This window comes from Mizuhopecten yessoensis, unplaced genomic scaffold (genome assembly GCF_002113885.1).
Source record: "Mizuhopecten yessoensis strain PY_sf001 unplaced genomic scaffold, ASM211388v2 scaffold7907, whole genome shotgun sequence".
NCBI classification, from domain to species: Eukaryota; Metazoa; Mollusca; class Bivalvia; order Pectinida; family Pectinidae; genus Mizuhopecten; species Mizuhopecten yessoensis.
The window spans coordinates 230008-254430 of record NW_018407282.1 but is presented as its reverse complement, the minus strand read 5'-3'; the positions used below and the strand labels follow the sequence as shown (position 1 = coordinate 254430).

Sequence of the window (24423 nt, the reverse complement as noted above, 5' to 3'; positions counted from 1 at the left end):
AGAAGATTTTTGAAATTTTAGTCAATTTGACCCTTTTTGGCCCCGCCCCTCAGGCCCCTGGGGGCTTAGGACTAAACCGGCAACTACTTTTGTTGACCTTTGTCCATGGAAGGTCCCTGCAAAATTTCATTGAAATTGGTTCAGGGGTTTTGGAGAAGAAGTTGAAAATGTATATTGTTTACGGACGCACGACGGATGACGGACGACGACGGACAAACAGATGAGACTTTGTCTCAGGTGACCTAAACATCTATAGTCCCACATTTCCATATAAATTTGTGTATCAAAAAAGAACAAAGGGCTGTAACTCTGTATATATGTATATTACCTACTTCATAAGGTGACCCCCAACCATTCCATAATTTACTCACATACAAAATTTAGGAATTTTTAGTCACAGCCTATATAAGATGTGCCCCAGACAAATTGACACAAGGAGAACAAAGGGCCTTAACTCTGTCTATAGTTTGGTGCAAGACCTGATTTTTATACATAACATTTTTCCATCCCCAGATGTGTCAGCATACAATAATTGGCAGTCATAAGTGACAGAAGATATGAGATATAGACAGACAAAGTGCTGCACTGACAGAATGACTGATGGACAGAGTGCAAGCTGTAGTCCACCCTAGTAGTACCATTGGAGGGCTAAGGAACAAGTACAGCAGAACTTGAAGTCAGTTTGTATGATGTGAAGTGACCGAGAGATAAATCTCATACCTAGAAGGACACCAGTCTATCACAAGATTACTTTAAAGCATAGTGGTATCTATTTATACATTTGGGAAGACTGGAACAATTGGGGCCAAAAGTTTTGTTTAAGTACACTACAATAGAAGTAAACAGCCCTGTTCTAGCCTGCAGAAACTCGCCCAGAAGTTTCAAATATTCAGGAGAATCTGTGTCACATTCCCAGTGACTGTATACAACTTCAAAAAGAAATCTGATATCTATTTATACCAAGTACAGTGTCATGTGGCCAAACTATTTTATATGGACGCCTATATAGCTATCTCTGTCATAGCTCTGGTATTTACCTGGCTCTGTCAATCAATATTGCATCATCAAGAAACACACCTATACAAGGTAACCAATTCTAAAAAGTTGAGAAAAAATAATTTGAAAATGAATTTGAATTTAGACAAGAACAAAACTCTTGAGAGATATATAGCTTCAGACATGCCAACTCATTATAAATGGAAACAGCCTTACTAGAAGGGAACACATGAATTAAGGCAGACACAATGTCATATAAAAGTTCTGCATGCTGTGACCTCTTATGGGCCAGGAAGGTCAGCCCTTTCTTGAGTTTCACTTTTGGTCCCAGCTAAACTACGGACTAGTTCCATGAAAATCTGACAAGACAGTTTCTCAGAAGTCAAAAATATGATTGTTTATGGACAGACAAAGGACTTCCACTAAAGGTGACCGAAGTAACTCAGGAAACAAACCAATTTGAAAAATAAAAAAATGTTTTGAAGTTGATTGAATTATGTGTTTATTGATATTAAAATGTATGCCCAAGTAGGCTAGCCCCAGAAAGTAAATGGTTTGATCATGTCTCAATGTATTCAAACTGAGAAATGAACATGTTACATGACGGGCTCCCATTAGTTTCGAGGTGTAGATTACAATATCTGATAATATTCAAACTCTCCACTAGTACGTTACGCCAGTTTATTTTTATTGATACAAAACAAACTATTAAATGAAACATACTACACCAAGATATTAGTCTTCGAGCTTACAACCACCGGCAGTGCTTAATTTATGAATGCTCAATTTAACATGTTCCCTAGATCATGTCACCAAAATATTGAATGTTTGATACAGTCTTAATCAGTGCAGAAGCATTGTTGTGGAAAATAGTATGGCCGGAACCACAAGGGGAAGTAATAAGGCCTACTGGCATGTCTACAAGAAATTTTTCATGAGAATAATAATGGATTTTTTTTTTATTCAAGATACAGATAAGATTTAACGCTAGTTTTTTTTCCAGGCAATTATGTCATGTTTGATGCTTCATTTCAGACGTCTAAGTAAAACAGCATTATACAGAATATAAAATGCAACGATAATTCTCCTCTACCTGTTTTGAATACATTAGGAGGTCTACAACAGGGTTCTGTTTTGGTATGACTCATGTTAAGCTATAGCTATAAATGCATCTCTCTACCTGTCTAAAGTAAACCTTGTATAATCTGAAAACCTTTATAAACCACACCTGCAACTCAGGGATGTTGCATCTACAGTACATTTCACATCATATCATGTCACTTAATATCAAATTAATCAAAGTAGAATCTGTGATCTGAAAACATGTCTGTTCTGAAAGAAATTAAAAGAGTAGATAATCTGCATAGACATATTGTACTGTAATAAAGGTCTTGGTGGTCAGATTACACAGGTTTCCCTGCAATAAGGGTTAAGATAGACAGGTTTACTTGAGATCAATGTCTTGATGGTCTTTTTAGACAGGTTTTATTGAAATAAATATATTGGTCCTTCTTGAAAGGTTTTTTACTTAAATCAAGGTCTCTGTAGACAGGTTTTATTGTAATAAGGGTCTTGGTGATAATGTTGGATAGGTTTTGCTGTATTTCGAACAAAATTGTTCATAATGAATTTGTACAATCTATGCTACCAAATCTGTAAAGTTTTTGCATCAATATTTGATGTTTTCAGACAGACAAAACTATTTAGTGGCAAATACTGAAATATTTAACCAGGCCATCAACAGAAGCAGACTCTTGTGGTTTACGAAAAAGTTGGCACCTCACCTATTCCGAAGTCCATACAGTAGCTTATATTAATCTCTCAAAGATTTTTCCATTTAACAGGCAACATGAAAACAAATATTTGGTCCCTTTCTCTTTCGGGTGCAAGAAGATTCGCGATATCTGTAGGAGTGAACATGCTAAGAGGAAAGAATCTCACCTACCTGTGATTTCTGATAGCTGACAAACTTCGGAACCTGGGAGGGTTACCTATCCTGTACACTTATCACAATGGTTAACGTTGGGTAGGGGCGAAAATATGCAGCCCACGACATATTGATTGGTTCCTTTCATGAAATATTCTGGTTTACACGACACAATACGAGTCACCATTAAGCGTTAAAATCCCCGTAATTCCGTTCTTTAAATCCTTTCTGATTTCCATTGTGAAGTTGACGGGACAAAAGGTATTGTTTCCTAATCTCGACTCACGTATCCACAAAATGCTGGAGTTGGTTAATAGAATTTACATTGAAGCATGTCGGAATCATAAATGGTACTCAGTCCAAATAACGGATAGAAAAATCGTTGTCAATTCAATCTTCAAATTCACGTATACACGTAATATCAGCTTACATATGACCACCGAAAACTTTTCATATGACATTTTCTTCTTCTTCCTAATTTAATTTTCTCCAGTTTTAACAAAACTGATAACAAAGTTTCTCCATGATGAGTTTCTTATCATATAACTAATGATCACTAAAGAAAAAAAACGAAAAAACTTTTTTAAATAAGCAATCAAAGTTGACAAATCTTTTGAAAAGTACATGGATTCTTGCCAGAAACCACTTACATATGTTTAAGTCTGGTCTATGAGTTCCTTGTAAAACTTTTTGTGCTAAGAATTAACAACAGTTGAAATAAAAGGTCATTAGGTTATAGACACAGGACAAAACAAAGCATTAACAAGTTCTATAATATCACCGGTACGTACATACATACAAAGGGAAGGAACCTATTTGGAGAAATTACGACATCGTGACACACTATCAGGCTGGATTTACTGGGAGTGAAATTATAAGCTCAAACACACTGGAATTTTGTATAGGTAAGATGTTTAATTAAGGTATGTGAAAATCTGAAAAGAAATATCAAGGAATTTGAAAATAAAATATTTGCCCAGGGACATATTCAAAGGTTTAAGGTTATCTGTGTTATACACTTAACAGTAATCTCTCTTCTGGGGTGTCATGGAACCTGTCGTTGTACCAGGGTTTAAATTATAGACACACACAGGATACTCACATGTTCTATGAACGGAGATGGTCAGAGCAAAACTACTCAAAAGCACCCCCATCAGTGATCATACAGTAAAATGGCAGCATTGTGGTAAACTAGGTTTTAGGGGAGGTAACTCTTATAGGTGTAATGTGCAAGGGAGATAACTCTTACACAGCTCACAGGTATGTGTAAGGCAGCTTATAGCCTTAAACTGGATTTCAAATCAAGTTTTTTATGTAAAATCTACAAGTGACAAGAAATGGTTTCTCATTTCCTTTCTACAACAGATTTTAAAATTTTCATAACGAGTAACACCATTAAATGCAAATTAACATTTTGATTAACAAGACCTTTAGAATAGTTTCCACAACCATACACCAAGACTAGTTAAAGTCAAATAAGTGAAAGAAGACATTTTTAAAAGTGCCTTGGAAGATGAAAGGAATTTGGCAACAAATCTTAGTAATTTTGAAGTCCTCAACATAACAAACACGAACTAGGTTTGACAAAACTCAACAGGAGATAGGATTTCTTTTGTTACTTATATATACACACAGGTAATGACCGTTTGGTAATGATTTTTATCTGCCGTTTTTACATCAAAAACTGTTGTATGTATATATACACACACAATATAAACTTATTCTATTTTACAAAAGACCTGATTGTTGTAGTCTGAACTGACGACAAATCAGACATTGTGTGATATGTGACAAAAAGGCAGTATTCTGTTTCTTGTCGAAGCAGAAGCTACATGGAGCGTAACAAATTGTGTTACAATGGAACCATGACATATCTGCTGATTTTAGTCTGACTAAAAATAGTGTAATGATTCATCATTAAACGATAAATAGCACCCGGATCTTAAACCCTTCTGGTTGATCTATTTTAAGTAAATGAGTAATACTTCAGATTTGACTTAATGCCTCTTCAGGGAAGGAGTCATTCATGTATTGCAGACTTATGGCATGTCAACTCCTGAGTGTATAGCATTTTTCTGTCTGTTCAATATTTCGTGCATAAATACACTTTACTTATGCCATATAGAAGCAAACTTTTCATCGATACGTTTCCCCATAACTAAAATGAAAGCATTACATTGACCAACAAGTACATTGTTAGCATGACATTGTTCAAATAAATATATTTATTGATTTTGTTTTTAAAGAACAATAACTTTTTTTTTCAAAATGTTTGTTTTCCAAACCCAGTGAGTTGGATTTCATCCTGGTTTTTATTTTGTTAAAATGATGAGAGTGCACAACTCAAAACTCACTGCTGGAAGGATGCCAGTCTTACAACAGATAACTTCCCAATATGCTCATACCTATCAGTACAGCTGGGCAATTTGCAATCAGAGTAAAAGAGTCTTAATCAAGTGAGCAACATAACGTATCACCTACTGTGAGAATCTGACCCCTGACCTTTCGAGCTGCGGCCAACGCTCTACCACAGAGCCATGCTCCTGCGTAAAGACCATGCTCCTGCGTAAAGAGATAATATTAAGAGTATATACTTACAAATACAAGCTTGCCACCAGTCTCCTTGTTGAGTTTCTTCATCTCATCCTTTAGGTCAATCAGTCGCTTGTGAAGGTTCGTAAGTTCACTGTCGCCTTTCACAATGTCCTCTTCACTGACCCAACTCACACTTGACCATTCCCGGTCATCTTCATCACCTAGCAACCAAAAAAATAAAATAAATGTTTATATTCACTTCCATTGGAACTCAACAGATCACCATTTTAAAGAAATATGTCGCTTTATAAAACATACCTTAATCTGCATTATTTCTGTTTCTAATCATACCTGTAATCTATGTCAAACTACAATACATATCCACAAAAATATTTATTTTTTACATGTTCTGCACATGAACAGTTTGTATATCTATAAATTGTTTGTTATGCAACAATCAAGAGAAATAAAATACCTAACAAATTCAAACTGTGATAGGTAAAAAAATATTAAGTATATCCAGAAGCTGTAGAAAGGTGAATTTATGCAGTGGTAAGCCTACCAGAGTTATGCCCCTTCTACTGCATTGAGTGCTAATGAAATCCTCTCGGTCACAGTTTCAGTCGATGGAAATACATGTACTCATGACCCACATTAGGCATGGCTTGAAATTGATTTTGACATACAGACCATGTAAATTTATGTTGAATATAGACACTTGATCGGTACATTGCTGATATCTATTAGATCATTAGTGTCCTATTTTGGTTAAGAAACTGATCTATCCTTGGACTAATAAGGGTCTTCATTCTTTCAGCTATAGCTAAGGTTGCAAATTCTATTTCTACACCAAGTAAACTTTGAATGATTTGGTATATATTTAAATAATTCATAAGTAAACCTATTTAATTTCATAAACTTTGGGACATGTGTATTAAGTAACCAATATTAATCTCTATATATATATATACCTGTCAGGCTCACCTGTCCACAGGTACTTCATACAACCACAGACATACTGGGCTTCCCCCAGTGTCCATGTCTATTATGAAAATTTTATTCATCTAGAAACTGTCTTTCTAGAATCGAAACAAACATGCAGAGTAGCCCCTAAGATTGCCAAAGATTATAACTTTTTTAGTAAATATATATATAGTAGCTTTTGTAGTTGAAACAAATGAAAGGAACAACACAATCTTGATCTTACTTGGACTTTGTGTTATTTGTATAAAGTATCAGTATAATTTCATTTTTTTGTAATGTTGTAATGTTGATGATTGTGGATATGTCAGCTCAACACAAGACACACATCAATACAACAATCATGTGAGAACAAACAATTAGCAACAGGTAAACTTTTAAATTACAGTTTATCTTGCTAAATAAATACAAAGGTTCATTCTTATTAGTGCCTTTCAAAAACGTATGTTAACTATAAAGCATTGGAGTAACACACTGTGACACATAATCACAGATCACAGCAGAAGTCAACAGAAAACACAGGTGAACAGTTTCTACATTCTGTAAGGGGAAAAAAGCCACTTGCATTTAAATGAAACCGCTTAAAAACTCTCAGTGAAACATCATTAATGTAACTGTTTTTAATGTGCACAGAATTCAAAAGTATTTTGTTCATCATTTCCCTCAGAAAGTCAACAAAAAGTTGAACAATTCTTACTTTTTCAATCGTAACTTTTTTAAAGGGTGTATCAAAGAAATTTGAATTGAATACTACACATCAGTTGGTAACATCATAATGGATCCCCAACCAATCAAAATCCGGTTATTTTAGTTGTCATAGATTTTTATTTATTTTTTGTGTTCTACATCCTATTAACAACTATGGTCATTTAAGGACGTGCCAGGTTTTGGTGGTGGAGGAAAGCCGGAGTTCTCGGAGAAAAACCACCAACCTACAGCCAGTACCTGGCGATTGCCCCACGTAGGTCTCGAACCCACAACCCAGTGGTGGAGGGCTAGTGGTAGCAGAATGTCAGATGCCTTAACCACTTGGCCGACGTGGCCCCTAAGAAGGCCTTAGAGAACAGTCTACATGTAAGCTGATATAGTGGGTAAACCATGTTGAAAGGGTAACCGATAAGTTTGACTGAAGTTTGCTGAACTTAATTTGAGATTTTACCAAGAAAGAAAGTTTTTGGTTATAAACATGATTAAAGTCCTAAACATAATCTCTCAGAATAAATAATAAATACTAAAACACCTCACCTTTGATTGTCATGAACACAGTATCTTCCTCATCCTCCATTGTGGAACAGCTTCCCCGTCGATCTGGAGATTTCCCGGGCTTACCACTACTCCACAATTCAAAGAACTTGTCTCCGAAGCCGTGTAGGCTTGCAAGGATTTCCTCGTTTTCTTTGGATAAGTTTTTATTGTTATTGTCTGAGGTGTGAGAATTTAAAAACAAACTTTCGCCAGTCACTGGAATTCTGTCTATAGCGTCTTTGTCAAATGGACTTGTTTTGAACGGGTAGTGTACTTCCGGCTCTTCACCCTCCGATAAATTACTCTTCTTTCTCTCCTCTGGAAAATATTGCAATAATTTCAACCTCTTTTTCGATTTGTTTTTCTTGTGTTCAATCAGAAATTATTTTTTCTTTCTTTCCATATTGATTTTTTTTTTGATTTTCTTACCTGCAGCTGATTATGAAACCGATATTGATCAGCCCTGTGATGAACGACCAACTGTTGTAAGAGACCACCTCTTCAATAGATATTTTCTCATGATGTATTATTTCTTGAACTTAAATTTGTCATAATATAATGTCTCATGAAATATGCCTTAATTGAAAATATATACAATTTCACACAAGCACACTGGGAACGAAAAGACAGACAAATCAACTGACAAATTATTCAAGATCTCGCTAAGCAACAAGAACAGACTTACTATACCCAATTTCAGATTACAGAACGTATAGACAGACAGAAAGATACAGAAGTCTGTAGACACACATTAAAATTTAGATTTACCTCTTCTTTGTTCGTAAAGTTGGTGGAAAGGATCGGGATCTTTTGTAGCTTTACTGTGAAGAGACGATAATCGCTGGAAAGAAATAACAGCAAAAAACATCAAATATTATAAATTTCTAAATAAAAGTTAAATAATATCATACAATAGATACAAATTCTAAGAAATGATTTTGAAATAACTGGAAAATATGTCTTGTTATGGAACACAAAAACAGATAAATAGAGGTAAAACCAGGCCTAATAATTGATCTCTATATACAACACGACTGGTGGCTAGCAACTGAAATGAGACAGAATGGAAGTTTCTCCTTAATTAACGTTACCATAGAAACATGTACTAGATAATATCTACATCAATTATTTACAATGGAAAGTTTAGAATCTTTATTTTCCTACTTTATTATCATGAACCAACCTCCCCAGCAACTACACTTTGACAATGTGTTACTTATCATTATAAAATATCATATTATGATTATTTCCTCAAAGACAAAATATCAACATAAACCTTCACAAAACACAGATGTTATCTTAAATCTTGTATGTTTGGGGGCAGATATTGATTGATTTTGATGTCAGAAACAGGTCATACATGGACGAAAGTTAATGGTTTATGTCAAGGGAGACAACTGGTGGAAGGAAAGGAAAAGTTAAGGATATCCAGCTCTAGTGGATCAGGTGGATGTGATCACCAGTCTAGAGGATTGGGTCAGAGGTAGGGGAGATAAGAATTAAGATCTTAAGGGTGTAGACTATGTATCTCTTAACTCGTAAGAGAATGGGGTCGGAGAAAGGGGAGATAAGAATTAAGATATAAAGGGTGTGGATTATGTATCACCTAACTTGTAAGAGGATTGGGGTTGGAGTCGGAAAAGTGGGCGTCGATCATCATGTTCGTTGGAGTCGGGGAAGTCGGAGAAGGAGGAGGAGGAGAAAGAGGAGGGAACACAAGGACTCTTACCTTATTGAGTTCAGCCGTCTCCTCCTTTATGATGACATTCTCTCCATATAACTTCTGTTCCCCTAAAATCACCTTGACTGTGTCTTGTCGGATCTTCTCATGCTCCTTCTTTAATCTTAAAAAATAAATAAAATGCAATAAGGAATTTGCAGGAGCTGCCTTATCAGGTGCTAATTACTAGTCCTATGCCACCTGGTTAATATCTCCCTATGTGTGTATGCCTGTGTGTGTGCTTGAGATGTGATGTGTTCTGTTTGTAGTGGGACTGTGCTTCCAACAGCATCATTTATAGTGCCACCTTTCTGGAATGCTACACCACAGATACCGCAACACGATACATCCACCCCAGACCATACTCCACCTGGGTTGTTGGAGTTGTGTGGGCAGGAGAAAAACACTTTCTCTGAATATCCATGCATACAAAAAGGTTTATTCTGAATGAAAATACAAGTCTCTGTATTGTGATTCGGTTAGACAATTACCACTGTCTACATATCTTAATCTTCTAAAAAAAAAAGTCTTTATTTCAATATTTGACACTTCGAATCCAGACGAAACTAAAATCAATTCAAATCATGGATAAATATATGCAAAGAAAAGCTGTAACATGGTGTGCTATCTCTGTTACAGGTTAACTTACCTCGCTATGATTTCTTCAAGTTTTTCTATTTCTTTTGTGTCAGCATCAGTCAGTCTGTTATGTCTATCTTCACTGATCGGACTCTTTCCAAGTCTGGTTAAGGCAGCATACTATAAATAGAATCGTCAAGGAATTACAAATTTTATACATCAGAACCTAATAACCCCCCCTTCCCCCTACTGTACAAAACATGGATATTAAAACTAGAAAGAAATTATAAGTGTATCAACTGTTCAGCTTGGAAGTAAACAACAGGTAACATTGTACCCTGTCAAGGTAATTAAATCTTATATACATTGGTACTACAGTCCCAACAGGTAAGTTTATCATATATGTCCAAATGTACCCCAATAATCTGACAAAAGCACGGGCAAGAATCACGCAACATAGACCTCCTGTTTAGCAATAATTCCGTTTTTCATGAATACAGAATATATTCATAACTGTCAACTTTATTGAGAAAAAAGAAAAATCTGAATAATTTAGGTACATGCCTGTTCTGTGACACTGTGCTAAGTTTTAGATTTTTGGCTCCTTTCAAAGAGACTGAATCCCAACATTAGATATACTAATAGTAGTTAAAAGTAACCCTTTTTTTGTATTACCAGAATCAAAGTAACATATGGGTTTTTTTATCCAGAAACTTCTAAAACCATCAATATAAAATTTCACAAGATTGAAATGTTTGAATAATGACTTAATATTCTATGTTTTTACACCTTTTTTTTTTTAATTTTGATGCAATTAAAAGCCTCTTTAGTCCAATTACCACTGATCTGTTTGTTCTACTATAAAACTGCATCAATAAGATATGAATTAGCCTTTTTCTATACAAAATCCAGCATTCCCACAAACCAGTCATTATTCCTGGAAAAGTAACTCGAAAGATTATTGAAGTTACACTTTATACGAATGGGGATTGATCATGGATCTTATTACATCTAAAAAAACCATCTGACATCAAATATAACGATTAGTATTTAAAGTTAACCATTTACATGTTTAATATGTTACCATAGAAGATATCTTCATGAAATACACGAAGAAGTTTCAAATTATTTCTGATATCATATTTTGTCACCAATTAGAAATCAATTTCAATTCATGATCAAATTAAGTGTTTGATGATTGAAATAGGACAGGAAATTGATATCTGCATTGAAGGATTTCTATCAAATCATTTCTCAGAGCAAGTCAAGTTATCTATGTTCTTTATGGATTCTTGCTTTCAAATTTCTTTTCAATTTCAAATAAAAAAAATAAAAAAATTGATGTATTTCTTAAAACAGACTACAACTGGTGAGAATCATTTGCATTAAAAATGTGTACAGTCAAAGACACAGCATTTTAACCCATTCACCCCTAAAGTCATATTTGAACCTTACCATATCTAAGACTGGGCAAGTCCAGTTTAAAAATGTAGGGGTGAATGACATTATAGTCCCTGGTACTTTGACATGTGATTGAATAAATCAACCTTAATCATTTTTAAAGTTATTTACAAGATTGGTACAGAATGCCTCACTTAGCCAATTCAACAAAACCATAATATACAAGTGTTAAAGATTTTTCTGACTACCCTGTACCCTTGCATCAACTCACCAAATCTTTTTCAAGGGAGATCTTTTCTTTCGTCAAACTGAGTCGTCGGCTCTCTTGAACTGCTTGTGCTTTTCGCTTTTCCTGTAAAAAGAAATAACTTAATAATTTCAAGAATCCAACAGATTTCAATATATGAAGCTTTTTTTAGAGGAATGGAATGCATCCTAATGTTCAATGAGGTGTTTTTTTTTGGAAAATTACTTTCATATGTAAATCAAACAATATTTTTTCAAACAATTAAATCTCGGACAAGGGGAAATTTGTTTGATCAAGGTTTCCTGAAACTCCATTCCCTCTTCTTGTCAGTCAATTTTGATTTTTTTTTTAAATCTATGCATATTTCACAAATTTCCATTCACCATTATAACATCTAGAAGCACCATTGCATAATTAACTTAAAATCTTCAAGACGACAAATTCTGGACATAAAACTAAAATATTCACAATCTTTTTCCAAAGAACTGATGATTTTTCAAGTATGTGTCCCTGGTTCATATAATCAGTGGAATCTTACTTAAGTGGCAATAGAACGGCTATCATCACATCACACACCATAAAACACCACACTCAATTCACAACAACATGAACCAAATCGCTGACGGTTAGCAAACATATTGTAGACTTTGCGATTTCATTCTCAGCGTGATATATCTACGAGATAAATACTGAAATAGACACACAGGTATATATACATGCTGTATAGATATCGTGAGTATGTTCTAGTACATATAAATAAGGATTGTAACAGGTCTGCGGAACCTCTGACAACAATCAAGTATATATACTTAGGTTCAGTTCCGTACAGGGGTTCAAATACAATGGTTTTGTATTTGTGTGTTAAAATGTGACTTTCTTGTTGTTTACCTGAACCCTTACCACAGGTGTAAGCAATAGTGGTTGTTGTACCATCGTTTCTATTATTTCATACATCAGTAAGCCAATCAATTTCTAAAACACGAATACACTTAAGGATGTATGCTACTGTACATGTACATCACTGTGACATACTCTGGCTCCAAAAGAATGCCATGCTAAAAATGTTGTAAAATGTTTTACAATGGTGAAAAAAACTGAACTTTTTAGCACTGATATAATTAAGTATACCTTAAGCTTGTATAATGCTAATTAGGTAGGTCAAGGAAGATAACTCTAACACCAATCGTCCTTAATGCACACACTCAGTAACAATTATTAGATGTATCATAGTGAAATATTTTAACAAAATAATTTAATTTTCAACAAATGATACAAGAAGCACTTTATGCAAACATTTTAGCTTTATGGTAATGCAATTAATTAATGAATGGAGAAAATATAATTTTGAAAGCGAATCATATTTGAGTATTCGTGTCCATCATGTAAAATTTGGATGCAAGGGGAAATTCTCAAAACAACCTAAAGAATTGTCATCATAAAAGTATGAAAGAGGATGATTTGTTTATTTTTTTTAAGAGACTAATAAATCCAAACCAATGTCAAAAAGTCATACACTCAAAAGAAGAGACGGTCATGCTGAAAATTACGTACCAATGACAATATTACAACTTAAATTTGAAATCTTCAGTTTCATAAGTTAGATAAACAAATGTATTTTAAAATAGACTCTAGGTTAAGTTTACGAAACCATCAAAATTTTAAAACTTTCGTTACCTACTGTTTTTCCTTCTGATGTAAACAACTACAACTCCCAATAACCACCATAATCCAATATCAGAAACAGGTGCCAACAAAATCAAAGTGCGGCTAATATTGGAAGTGCACCACCCCTAGACGTCGGAGTACAGTTCTGTGGTCTAAGTACCATTAATCCTGTTTTTGTGTTCATTTTATGGTTTTATACGTGAAGTCAATTGCGCTATTAAATCGTCATTTGGTTTATCAGCATTCTCATGAATACTTATTAATCCTCTTTATTCTGGCGTTAACCTTTCCTACCCATAGAATGCAATGGAACGATCCACAACAAATGAATGACGAGTCCATATAAAAGATCAGAAAGACGACAAGATGTGGGTGGTAGACCAGAAGTATACAAAAGTTAATCTTTGTTCACAGACATTGTTTTTCACTGTAAGTCAAGCTTATCCTAAATCATTGGATTAACGACAATGTAAGGGCATTAGATTATTGTAATTTGAAATAAAATCCCGACAAAACATTCATTAATCATTGACACGGGTACTTATTACTTTATATAGGTACTTATTACTGATCAGTACTGGCACAAAAACCTGATACACAGTACATTCAGACTGTACTTTACAGACTTTACGGTAGCTAACAGACTTTCTTCAGAAACAGTTTTTTATACCATTAACTTTTTTTAAGTAAGATTTTTAAGGGTCAAGGAAAATATGGTTCATTGATTTCATTACAACTTAAAAATTAAATAAATACATAAAGTTAAAGAGATGTTGGTACTTGATGAGGAACAAAACAGAACTAAAGGATCAATGGTTTTTATATTACCATTATTGCTTGTTTCACACCTGAGGCTCCAAAACTACCACCATTATATATTTTTCAAACATTGATTAAAAGGCTGCCTTAATTTACTATTAATCCCATCAACAACCTTTAGCCTTCATATATTGAAAAAAATAATCTAACTCCATCTTACTCGTTCTGTGGTAAATGGAATTACATAAATAGAATACTCAAATCTCAACCAATCTTTCCCGAAATTGAAAGCACAAATGACATGGCCTCAATAAAAAGGTTAATTGATATGACTTCAATTCAAAGGTTGATTGATATGAACTAAATAAATTGGTTATTTGATATAACTTAAAGGTGGAACTGTCAACTAATATGACCTAATGGAAAGGTCAATTGCTGTGACCTTGATAGAAAAGTAATCGGATATGGCAAAAGCAGGAGAAAATGCCAACAGACATGACCTAATTGGAAAGGTAAACTGGAATGACCTTTATTGATGACCTGTCCTGAATATTTTACCAGATATATTTATTCTACAAATCAAAAGTAAGCTTGAAATTTAACAAATCAATAATTAAAATGTTTGACAGAAACATGCTGATATGGTATACAAAGCAGTAACACAGATTATTGTATCTTAAAATAAGTGACACATTGAACTTTCAGAATTCAAACATTTTTGTAGCTCCACAACCCTTAGTATATATCCTATAAAGTTTATAGCTACTGAACTGCCTACTAAACTGCTGATGAAAGTATCATGCATAGTCATGAGTTAGCTAAAGGTGAAGAAGAGTTTGAGAAATTTACTGCATGGCCATGCAAATATATCACCCTGTCTTCTTGCATTCCCAGACCATGACAGATACACAACATTACGGTAATATACACTACACAGGGCTATAACTCTTAAATAAACTGCTGGAGTTTTATAACACAATCTAATGCAGGCATACTATAATTGGGACTATGTGACCAAATCCAACATTTCCAAAACATTCCAGTTCATCAAAATGTTTGCAGCAACTTTGACATCAAAATATTTTTAATGGTGATTTGCTTTTAGTGAGCTTTTGGATAGAGCCATACTTGATGAAAACCTTAAATCAGTGATTTCAAAGTGGTAATATTCAAACTAAGGACACTATCACAGCCTATTTCTCTATCATATGCATGGTGCTCAATGAAAGTGCAGACACAAGTAGATACAAGGGACATAACTCATGTCAAAATTAGCGCAAAAAGTTAATAAGCCAAGGCATTTACAAATATTTGTTTTTGACTATGATATAGCTCTGGAGAAGATAAATGAGCTAAGAGAAAAATTCCAAAGATGCCTGATAGACTAATTTTGTTCACATAGAATGTAAATGTTTTGGATAAGTGGTTTCAGCAACATAAAAGTGGAAATTTTCATGGCGTAGAAATACTGGTGTTTATTGTGTGGACATAGGCATGCACATATTTATTTAAAGATTAAATAGATTTCATTGCCAATGTGAACATTTTCATTAGTGCCATTTGTGCAAAGAGTCACAATGAGTAAATTTTTACCTGCGAAAATTTTCGCTTCTATAATATTTCCTACAGCAACACTCTCATAAGTATGTTATTTCAAGAATAAATCATGGGCAGTATAATATCAGAGGTTCATAGAAATTATTATTATATTTATAAAACGTAAAATATTGTAAAAATGCATGAAAAACTGTATTATATAGCCTTACCTTGATGGACATAAGCCTCTGCTTGTAACTGTCATATTCATTCACTCTGAAACAGAAAACGTGAAAAGATTAATTTTGAGCTGTCTGTGGGGAGGGGTTAAAGGGGGGAGGGGGGATAGGACCTGCCAGTCCCTATAATAGCATTACACCTTATCACATAAATATAGGGGTCAACACGCTATCCTTAAGTATCCATAATACAACACCTGTACAACACAGGTAGCTTGTCATCATCAAACGATTCAGGTGTAAATCGTTAACATTATCAGGAACACTCAGACCAGCTGAACTATTGACAAACTTGCGCCATTCTCCCAACAACATTCCATATCCAAAGTTTTTGACCCAGTTGCCTATTATCACACAAGGATTGAGTTGCCATCGATCTTGTTTGAACTCTGATAACACACCCACTTCCCAGCATTGGATCTGTGTTAAATATAAACTCACGCTCTAAGATGCTCTAATTAAGCTACTCATTTCCTAAACAATTTTGCATGGTCCAGATCAATTTTTGTTCCAGTTAATATTTTGCTGGATTAACGATATTAAATCTGATTTTCATTTTTAATCAAAATCATCAGTACCCAGTAATAACTCTTTTCCATAAAATTTCAACAGAAAAAAAATATATATTAAATTTAACATTTTTTTCAAATCCCTTGACAACCTGTTTTATATAAATAAGACAAATCTACACTAACCAAATGTTGAGCAACATTACCATCCATGAAATCTAAAAATCCAATTAAAATTTTAGCCCCACGGATCGACATGACGGTCAATATACATTATCACCAAGTAGGACACTTTGGTCAACAGACATTATCGCCAAGTATCTGTCCGGTACGAGTAGTTTGTCATCCACTCTCAGGTAAATAACCTACCTGTTGAGAAATATCAGGTGTTTACCATACACATCCAGGTAATATTAACTTTTGATAGTTGTACCCTGTATTCTAAATAACAATTTTTACAACAGTTCCCGACGATGCATTGTCAATGACAGAGCCTGTATCGATACGATAACCAAACTCTTTAAGAAACACGAACATGTCTTAGGAATATATATCTAGAATTTCTGAATCTAAAAAGGGCACAAATTATATCTATGAGGGTCAAGTTCCTTTTAAAGACACACTCCAGTCAGGATCTTTCTGAGACTCTAAATAGGAACAAAAATTGAAAACTAACAGCTTTCAATTTTTGGGACTTCAAAGATATTGTTTAAATATTACAACCTCCTTTTTTAAATTGCATTATGAGTTTTAACAAAACATAACAAGCCCTTTACATCAGTTGATGGACTTGGAGGAGAGTAACTTTCCCTTTCAGAACAGGTCTTTCCTGTATAGCAATTGGTGGTTGTTTTGTTAGATTTAAAATACAATACATTCTAAAGAGAACTGAATATCACCTGACAAATACCCACAACTTTTTGAAAGTGTGATCTGTTTTACCTGAACGAATATTTTAATGTAAGTTATATGTATATCATTGCTATGAATCGGTCCTTTTTAAAAAGCTGTCTATTAATAACCAGTCACCTGATGACTTTTAATAAAACTGTGAAAAAAGTGAATCTAGATACCTAAGTTTGAAAAAGAAAGCCTAACTGGAAACCCTAGCTACTGCAAATAACTTTTAATTCCTATATTTAATGCTAAACATAAACAAAAGACTTTCATACGTATCTTGTTTACAGGAGAAAAGGCTTTCCTGACAATAATTTTATTCTGAACAAATATACATTCAAATCTCATTATGTAATTTTCATAAGGAAAAATCAGTTTGTGAAAACAGGCGTGTCAAGACCAACACCCTTCTGTTGTACACATATAGAAATCGTAGTGTCAGGACTGTTGTGCACATATAGAAATCGTAGTGTCTGGACTATTGTACACATATAGAAATCGTAGTGTTAGGACTGTTGTGCCCACATAGAAATCGTAGTGTCAGGACTGTTGTGCACATATAGAAATCGTAGTGTCTGGACTGTTGGACATATATAGAAATCGTAGTGTCAGGAATGTTGTAAACATATAGAAATCGTAGTGTCTGTGCCGTTGTACACATATAGAAATCGTAGTGTTAGGACTGTTGTGCCCACATAGAAATCGTAGTGTCAGGACTGTAGTACACATATAGAAATCGTAGTGTCTGGACTATTGTACACATATAGAAATCGTAGTGTCGGGACTGTTGTACACATATAGAAATCGTAGAGTCTGGACTGTTGTACACATATAGAAATCGGAGTGTCTGGACTGTTGTACATATATAGAAATAGTAGCGTCAGGACTGTTGTACACATATAGAAATCTTAGTGTCCGGACTGTTGTAAATATATAGAAATCGTAGTGTCAGGACTGTTGTACGCATATAGAAATCGTAGTGTCTGGACTGGTGTACACATATAGAAATCGTAGTGTCAGGGCAGTTGTACACATATAGATATCGTAGTGTCTGGAATGTTGTACACATATAGAAATCGTAGTGTCTGGGCTGTTGTACACATATAGAAATCGTAGTTTCAGGACTGTTGTACACGTATAGATATAGTAGTGTCAGGACTGTTGTACACATATAGATATCGTAGTGTCAGGACTGTTTTACACATATAGAAATCGTAGTGTCTGGGCTGTTGTACACATATAGAAATCGTAGTTTCAGGACTGTTGTACACGTATAGATATAGTAGTGTCAGGACTGTTGTACACATATAGGAATCGTAGTGTTAGGACTGTTGTGCACACATAGAAATCGTAGTGTCAGGAACGTTGTACACATATAGAAATCGTAGTGTTAGGACTGTTGTGCCCACATAGAAATCGTAGTGTCAGGACTGTAGTACACATATAGAAATCGTAGTGTCTGGGCTGTTGTACACATATAGAAATCGTAGTGCCTGGACTGTTGTACACATATAGAAACCGTAGTGTCAGGACTGTTGTACACATATAGAAATTGTAGTGTCTGGACTGTTGTACACATATAGAAACCGTAGTGTCTGGACTGTTGTACACATATAGAAACCGTAGTGTCAGGACTGTTGTACACATAGAAATCGTAGCGTCAGGACTGTTGTGCACACATAGAAATCGTAGTGTCAGGAACGTTGTACACATATAGAAATCGTAGTGTCCGGACTGTTGTACACATATAGAAATCGTAGAGTCTGGACTGTTGTACACATATAGAAACCGTAGTGTCTGGACTGTTGTACACATATAGAAACCGTAGTGTCAGGACTGTTGTACACATATAGATATCGTAGTGTCTGGACTGTTGTACACGTATAGATATCGTCGTGTCAGGACTGTTGTACACATATAGAAATCGTAGTGTCAGGACTGTTGTGCACAGAACCGAAAGTGGCCCAATATCAAAAGTTCCCATGTAGTTTATAGGCTTATAAATACTAATTTCACAAAATCTCACCTTTGTTTTCTGGCCTGAAGAGAGTTAGGTGAGATTCGGTCCGGTAAGTAGGTGAATGCATTGATGCTGCCCTCTAGTTTATAGCCTGAAACAGAAATTAACATTAAAAGATTACGCTGGCGTTATCGACCTGTCCTCTCTGTAACATTGTGTACCTTTCAAATACGTTATCAATGAATTAACAAAGCCTAAATTACGTTCATAAAAGTGACAATAAAAGTCGTCAAGTGTGAAATATGAAATGTTAAGGTCATTTACCATCGACAAAACAACAGAGATATTTAAAATTGATATTTTTGTTTACATACTCTGCAAGTTTTTCAATCAACTGTATTAAACCACCCCTGCTTTAAATGAAAGCTCTCCGAACCAACATCACAGGCACGCTCTACGTAGATCTGTATTGAACGTTGACACCACGTAAAGTGGTGTACTGTAGGTCGACATGGAGGCACCATTTAAATGACAGATCTCTTAGATTAGCCACTAAAACCATCAATTGACAAAATTAAGCCCTGGGGTTCACCAAAGAATCATTTAACATCCCCGTAACTAGACTAAATTTTATTGGGGACCCTTTTAAATAGACGGGTTCCAATGTCGAAATAAAAATATTGCCATCAAGCATAACTAAGATGACATGTTCGTCAGGGTGGATGGTCAACTTTATGATATCAAATCTGTTACTTAAATTCACACATATTTTTCTCTCTTATATTTGTAATAATACAGTTATCAAATTTTTGTAGATTGATTTAAATCCTTTCAACATATGTGATTAACTAAAACAAAAGAAATGATGAGTAACTGTCAGTTACTAACTGACAGACTTACTGAATCCTATCACTACCAAATCACATCGTGTCTGTTGAGACTCTGATATGGAGGTTCACAACCCTGCTCTGATACCATTTACAACTGTGTGTTAAAATTCACTGAGAGGATAAATACTAGTATTGGTTCTAATCACATTTTATCTAGTTATAATTGTATTTTGTATTTTTCAATAAGTTATCTCAAATGGAATGGTTTTTACTGAGCACAAACAAATATTCTGTATCTAAAAGATGCTTTACAAGCAAAAAACATTATTTTCTATCAGATGCTTCACAAACAATATTCGGTATCTTGCAGATGCTTCAAAAACAATATTCAGCATCTTACAGATGCTTTACAAACAATACCCTGTATCTTACAGATGCTTCACAAACAACATTCTGAATCTTACAGATGCTTTACAAACAATAATCTGTATCTTACAGATGCATGCTTCAAAAACAATATTCTGTATATCTTACAGATGCTTTACAAACAATATTCTGTATCCTTAAGATGTTTCACAAGCAAACAGTATATGAAATCATATACCAAGACTACAAATTATGAATCTATTTATGATCCTGTACTACAATATCTGATCATTAATTAATCTTCGGTATATCGTAACACATTTACAAAGAATTTACGACCTTACCAATCAGCAATAACAGGATGCCAAAAATCAAGCTCACCTACCCGCTTGTCCAATAAAGCCAAGATATTAATCAATACAGTAAAACAGTAAAATCCAAAAGCAGAATATTTAGAGGAGTATAAAGATGTGTCGTCCTTTTATAGTAAGAAAGCCGATATGACCTGAATATGTGATTGCTGCACACACATCCCTCGGAAATCTCTGATCAATACAATCTGCCATAAAATGTCCATCTCTCCAACTGGGTATATATACCCTGCCCTTCTGCATCTTCCTCCACTTCACAAAACCAATCATTCATAGTCCCATGAATAAATGAATCTGATTTTCAAACCATTCCTTATTTCCCAATTTTTTGGCCATCAGCAGTAATTCTTTCATACCAACATGTGCAGCATCATTAAATTCTCTCACAATTTTTTATTTTTTTTTCAAAAGTACAGCATTACTATAAGTTAACCATACCTTCAGGAAGTACAAGATCATGATATATCAATGATACCCAATGTTATAACTATTACTCTATATATATCTGGCCCAGTAAACACGATCCCTCCTGAGATACTCGAACAATGCCTGGCGTCATACACCCTCTGACCAATCTTAAGATTACACAGCAGTCGAAAAACCAGGCAATACCAAATGACGTGTGAATATATACATCAGCAGATTCTGTCCCAACCGACAGAGAAAATACCATGGCACCCAATACAGTTGGTAATAAAGTAGTCAGAATGTGTCTGGATTATTATTGACAGATATCCTATAATTATTAATAACGGGTGGTGTTTTATCTAATACCTGTGTGTAAAAGTACATACCCGACTATAAAACTGAAGGCTGATCAATATCTGTAACACCTAATTATGATGTTGTATCATTAAAGATTCTTATTTGTGATATTTTGATTACTGCTATATATCTACAATCCGAACAGATGTGCAATTTTACAGAGTAACAGGAGTCGGATATATGGCTACACGTGTATCTTAATATTATCATTAAAGTTCTCCTTTTCAGAACTGTTGGTTAAAATTACTGACGAGAGCTGCAGGAAAACATATGTCACCTGCCTTTAAGGATTTATTGCTACCAATACTCTAACATATATACAATGTAACTTCTTTTCAAGAGAGTTCCAAACTTTGAAACTTAGTAAATATCTTTTCATAAATGTTTATCTAAAATGTTTTATTACATCTTAAAACACATAAGGTATACAAGATCGTATGCATAGACAACACCCAGGAAATTCTCAACCATACAATAATGAAAATCAGTTTTATGGGAGATAACTCTAACATAAATGTAAGTTAGATCTAAAGTGTTAATTTTGCCCTTATCTACGACCATAATATTCGAGTGAACCAAAAATAGTTATGAAGTCTTTGGCATATGAAGAAAGATTCCTTCACAAGATTTTAGACTGGGATTCGAACCCAGGACCTTCGAACTCTAGACAGACACTTTAACCAAATGAGCTACGATTGACCCAGTCAAGCTTCACAGTACATTCCTTCCTCATTGTCCTAAGTCTTTGCCACCAAAGGTAACACTATTTGCAACCCTGAGGTTCAGGTATCCCATTCCCATGCAAAGAACTTGAACAAGGGTTGGTCACAGGCATCACTGCAACAGGAGAAGAAAAATGCACGGGCAGATTGGGATTCGAACCAAGGACCTCCTAGACAGACGTTCCAAACAAATGAGCTACCTGGTTGTTGACCAAATCCAATGTAATATCCACCAAACTTTAAAACGGACACTTAACTAACTTGATAAAGAGTCTATCTATTTTCACTATACGATAGATTCACGCTAAAAACAGGGGAGACAAGACCACCACTAAGATTAGTTTATTTGCAGTAACACACGGAGGGACTCAACATTCTTATCTAAATGGACAAACAACAAATCAAGATTTAAATCAATAAATCAATAGTTCAAAATCACAGACTGTCAGGGGTTGAGTTCATCTCCAGTTCAAACAGATTTCTCCACAGTTTATATAAACTTGTCGGGATAGCAAAGTAAACCGTGCAACACTAACTTACACCGAGTTACACTTAGAAACAAACGACCCATTGACATATCCGTGAATAAAACTGATGTCTACTGAACAAAACACTGCACTAGAAACAAGCAAAAAAAACCTTACCATATTTAACATGTTTATAAAGATTCTTCAATGCATTAAAATGTGAAGGAGATGATTTGGTAATTTTCTATGGAATTTAAAAACAATTTTTAGCGAATGTCTGTGACATGATGACTTAAAAGATCAGTCTACATGATATTATCATAATCTATCTATCAACTATATATGTAGTAGAAAGAGGTAAAGATAGTACCGTTGCTGGGGCTCGAACCCACGACCCTTTGCTCTCCAGCCCGATGCTGTACGGCTGAGCTAAAGGGAAATTCGCTACAGCTGACGCTTGTAAGGCAACCTAATCAATGCACACCTTTTACATATATATTGTAGAAACACCTTCTATTTTGAAATGCTGAGGCAGTAGAATTTACAGACACTTGCAATGATACTCTGTAATGTATGGCCCTACCTGGGTACACTGGACTCTGACTTAACTGACACTCTGATATATTCAATCGTTGATGTCAGTCAAGTCAGGTTTCAATTTACAGAGTGTCTTACATAAACAATGGACACTTAACACGCACAGGTTTTTGTGATGACACAGGTTTGTAATTAAACACAGAAATGTAGCCACTGAGACAGAATGTCAGATTTACATAGGATTCTATATCAATCAGTGTCCAATTTATATAAGCAGCTTCCAGGTATGAACGAGACATGGAACAAAATAAATTTTATTATCCAAATGTCTTGAAAGTTAATAGCCAAACTGTCTAGATATAGGAATTCCTGAAATAATCTTCTGTCGAAATCTGAAATATATTCAACAGCAATTTATGGTGCAAACTGGGCATTGCTAGTACAAATGTCCACCCAAACTGTTACGACTAGGATATGGCTTCATATATACTTTTTATATAATTTAATGCCGAAGTGATGACATTAAAAGCCAGTAAAGTAATATTTATGCTACTTGACCAGAGATGTTACATTGTAGTACTTACTCAGATAGAGTGAAAGAACTGAAATAACGTTTATAGTCACTTGACAATCAAATAAATTTCTCTAGAGGTCAAGCATTATTTACCTTCAAAGAAATACCTGTATACAAAAGAACCTCTGTAATATGACAACAAAAACATCCATAAAGCAGAACTTGCATGTTTGGTAAACATACTATCAGTCGTAACAGAAATCCTACTAAAATGGGTAGTCTACAATAACTCCTGTCTACAAACACCATCCGATGGATATAGTTATGGACAGGTGCTATTGATAGACAGGTGGTATTGATAGACAGGTGCTAGTTATAGATAAGTGGAAGTTATAGACAAGTGGTAGTTATAGACAAGTGGTAGTTATAGATAAGTGGAAGTTATAGACAAGTGGTAGTTATATTATAGACAAGTGGTAGTTATAGACAAGTGGTAGTTATAGACAAGTGGTAGTTATAGACAAGTGGTAGTTATATTATAGACAAGTGGTAGTTATAGACAAGAGGTAGTTATAGACAAGTGGTAGTTATATCATAGACAAGTGGTAGTTATAGACAAGTGGTAGTTATATTATTTACAAGTGGTAGTTATAGA

The 24423-nt window shown here is 34.6% G+C and overlaps 1 protein-coding gene across 1 annotated transcript in view; it reads right to left on the bottom strand.

Moving 5' to 3' along the window:
* The window catches only part of LOC110454566 (titin-like), a 158651-nt gene that overhangs the window by 73077 nt on the left and 61151 nt on the right, over positions 1-24423 (bottom strand). Inside the window, exons 6-13 of the mRNA XM_021504139.1 lie at positions 19263-19347; positions 15822-15867; positions 11656-11736; positions 10054-10163; positions 9414-9528; positions 8453-8525; positions 7685-8002; positions 5522-5679 (exon numbers count right to left, since the gene is read on the bottom strand). Coding sequence (XP_021359814.1) covers positions 5522-5679; positions 7685-8002; positions 8453-8525; positions 9414-9528; positions 10054-10163; positions 11656-11736; positions 15822-15867; positions 19263-19347 — 986 coding nt within the window. The remainder of the gene's footprint in view (positions 1-5521; positions 5680-7684; positions 8003-8452; positions 8526-9413; positions 9529-10053; positions 10164-11655; positions 11737-15821; positions 15868-19262; positions 19348-24423) is intronic.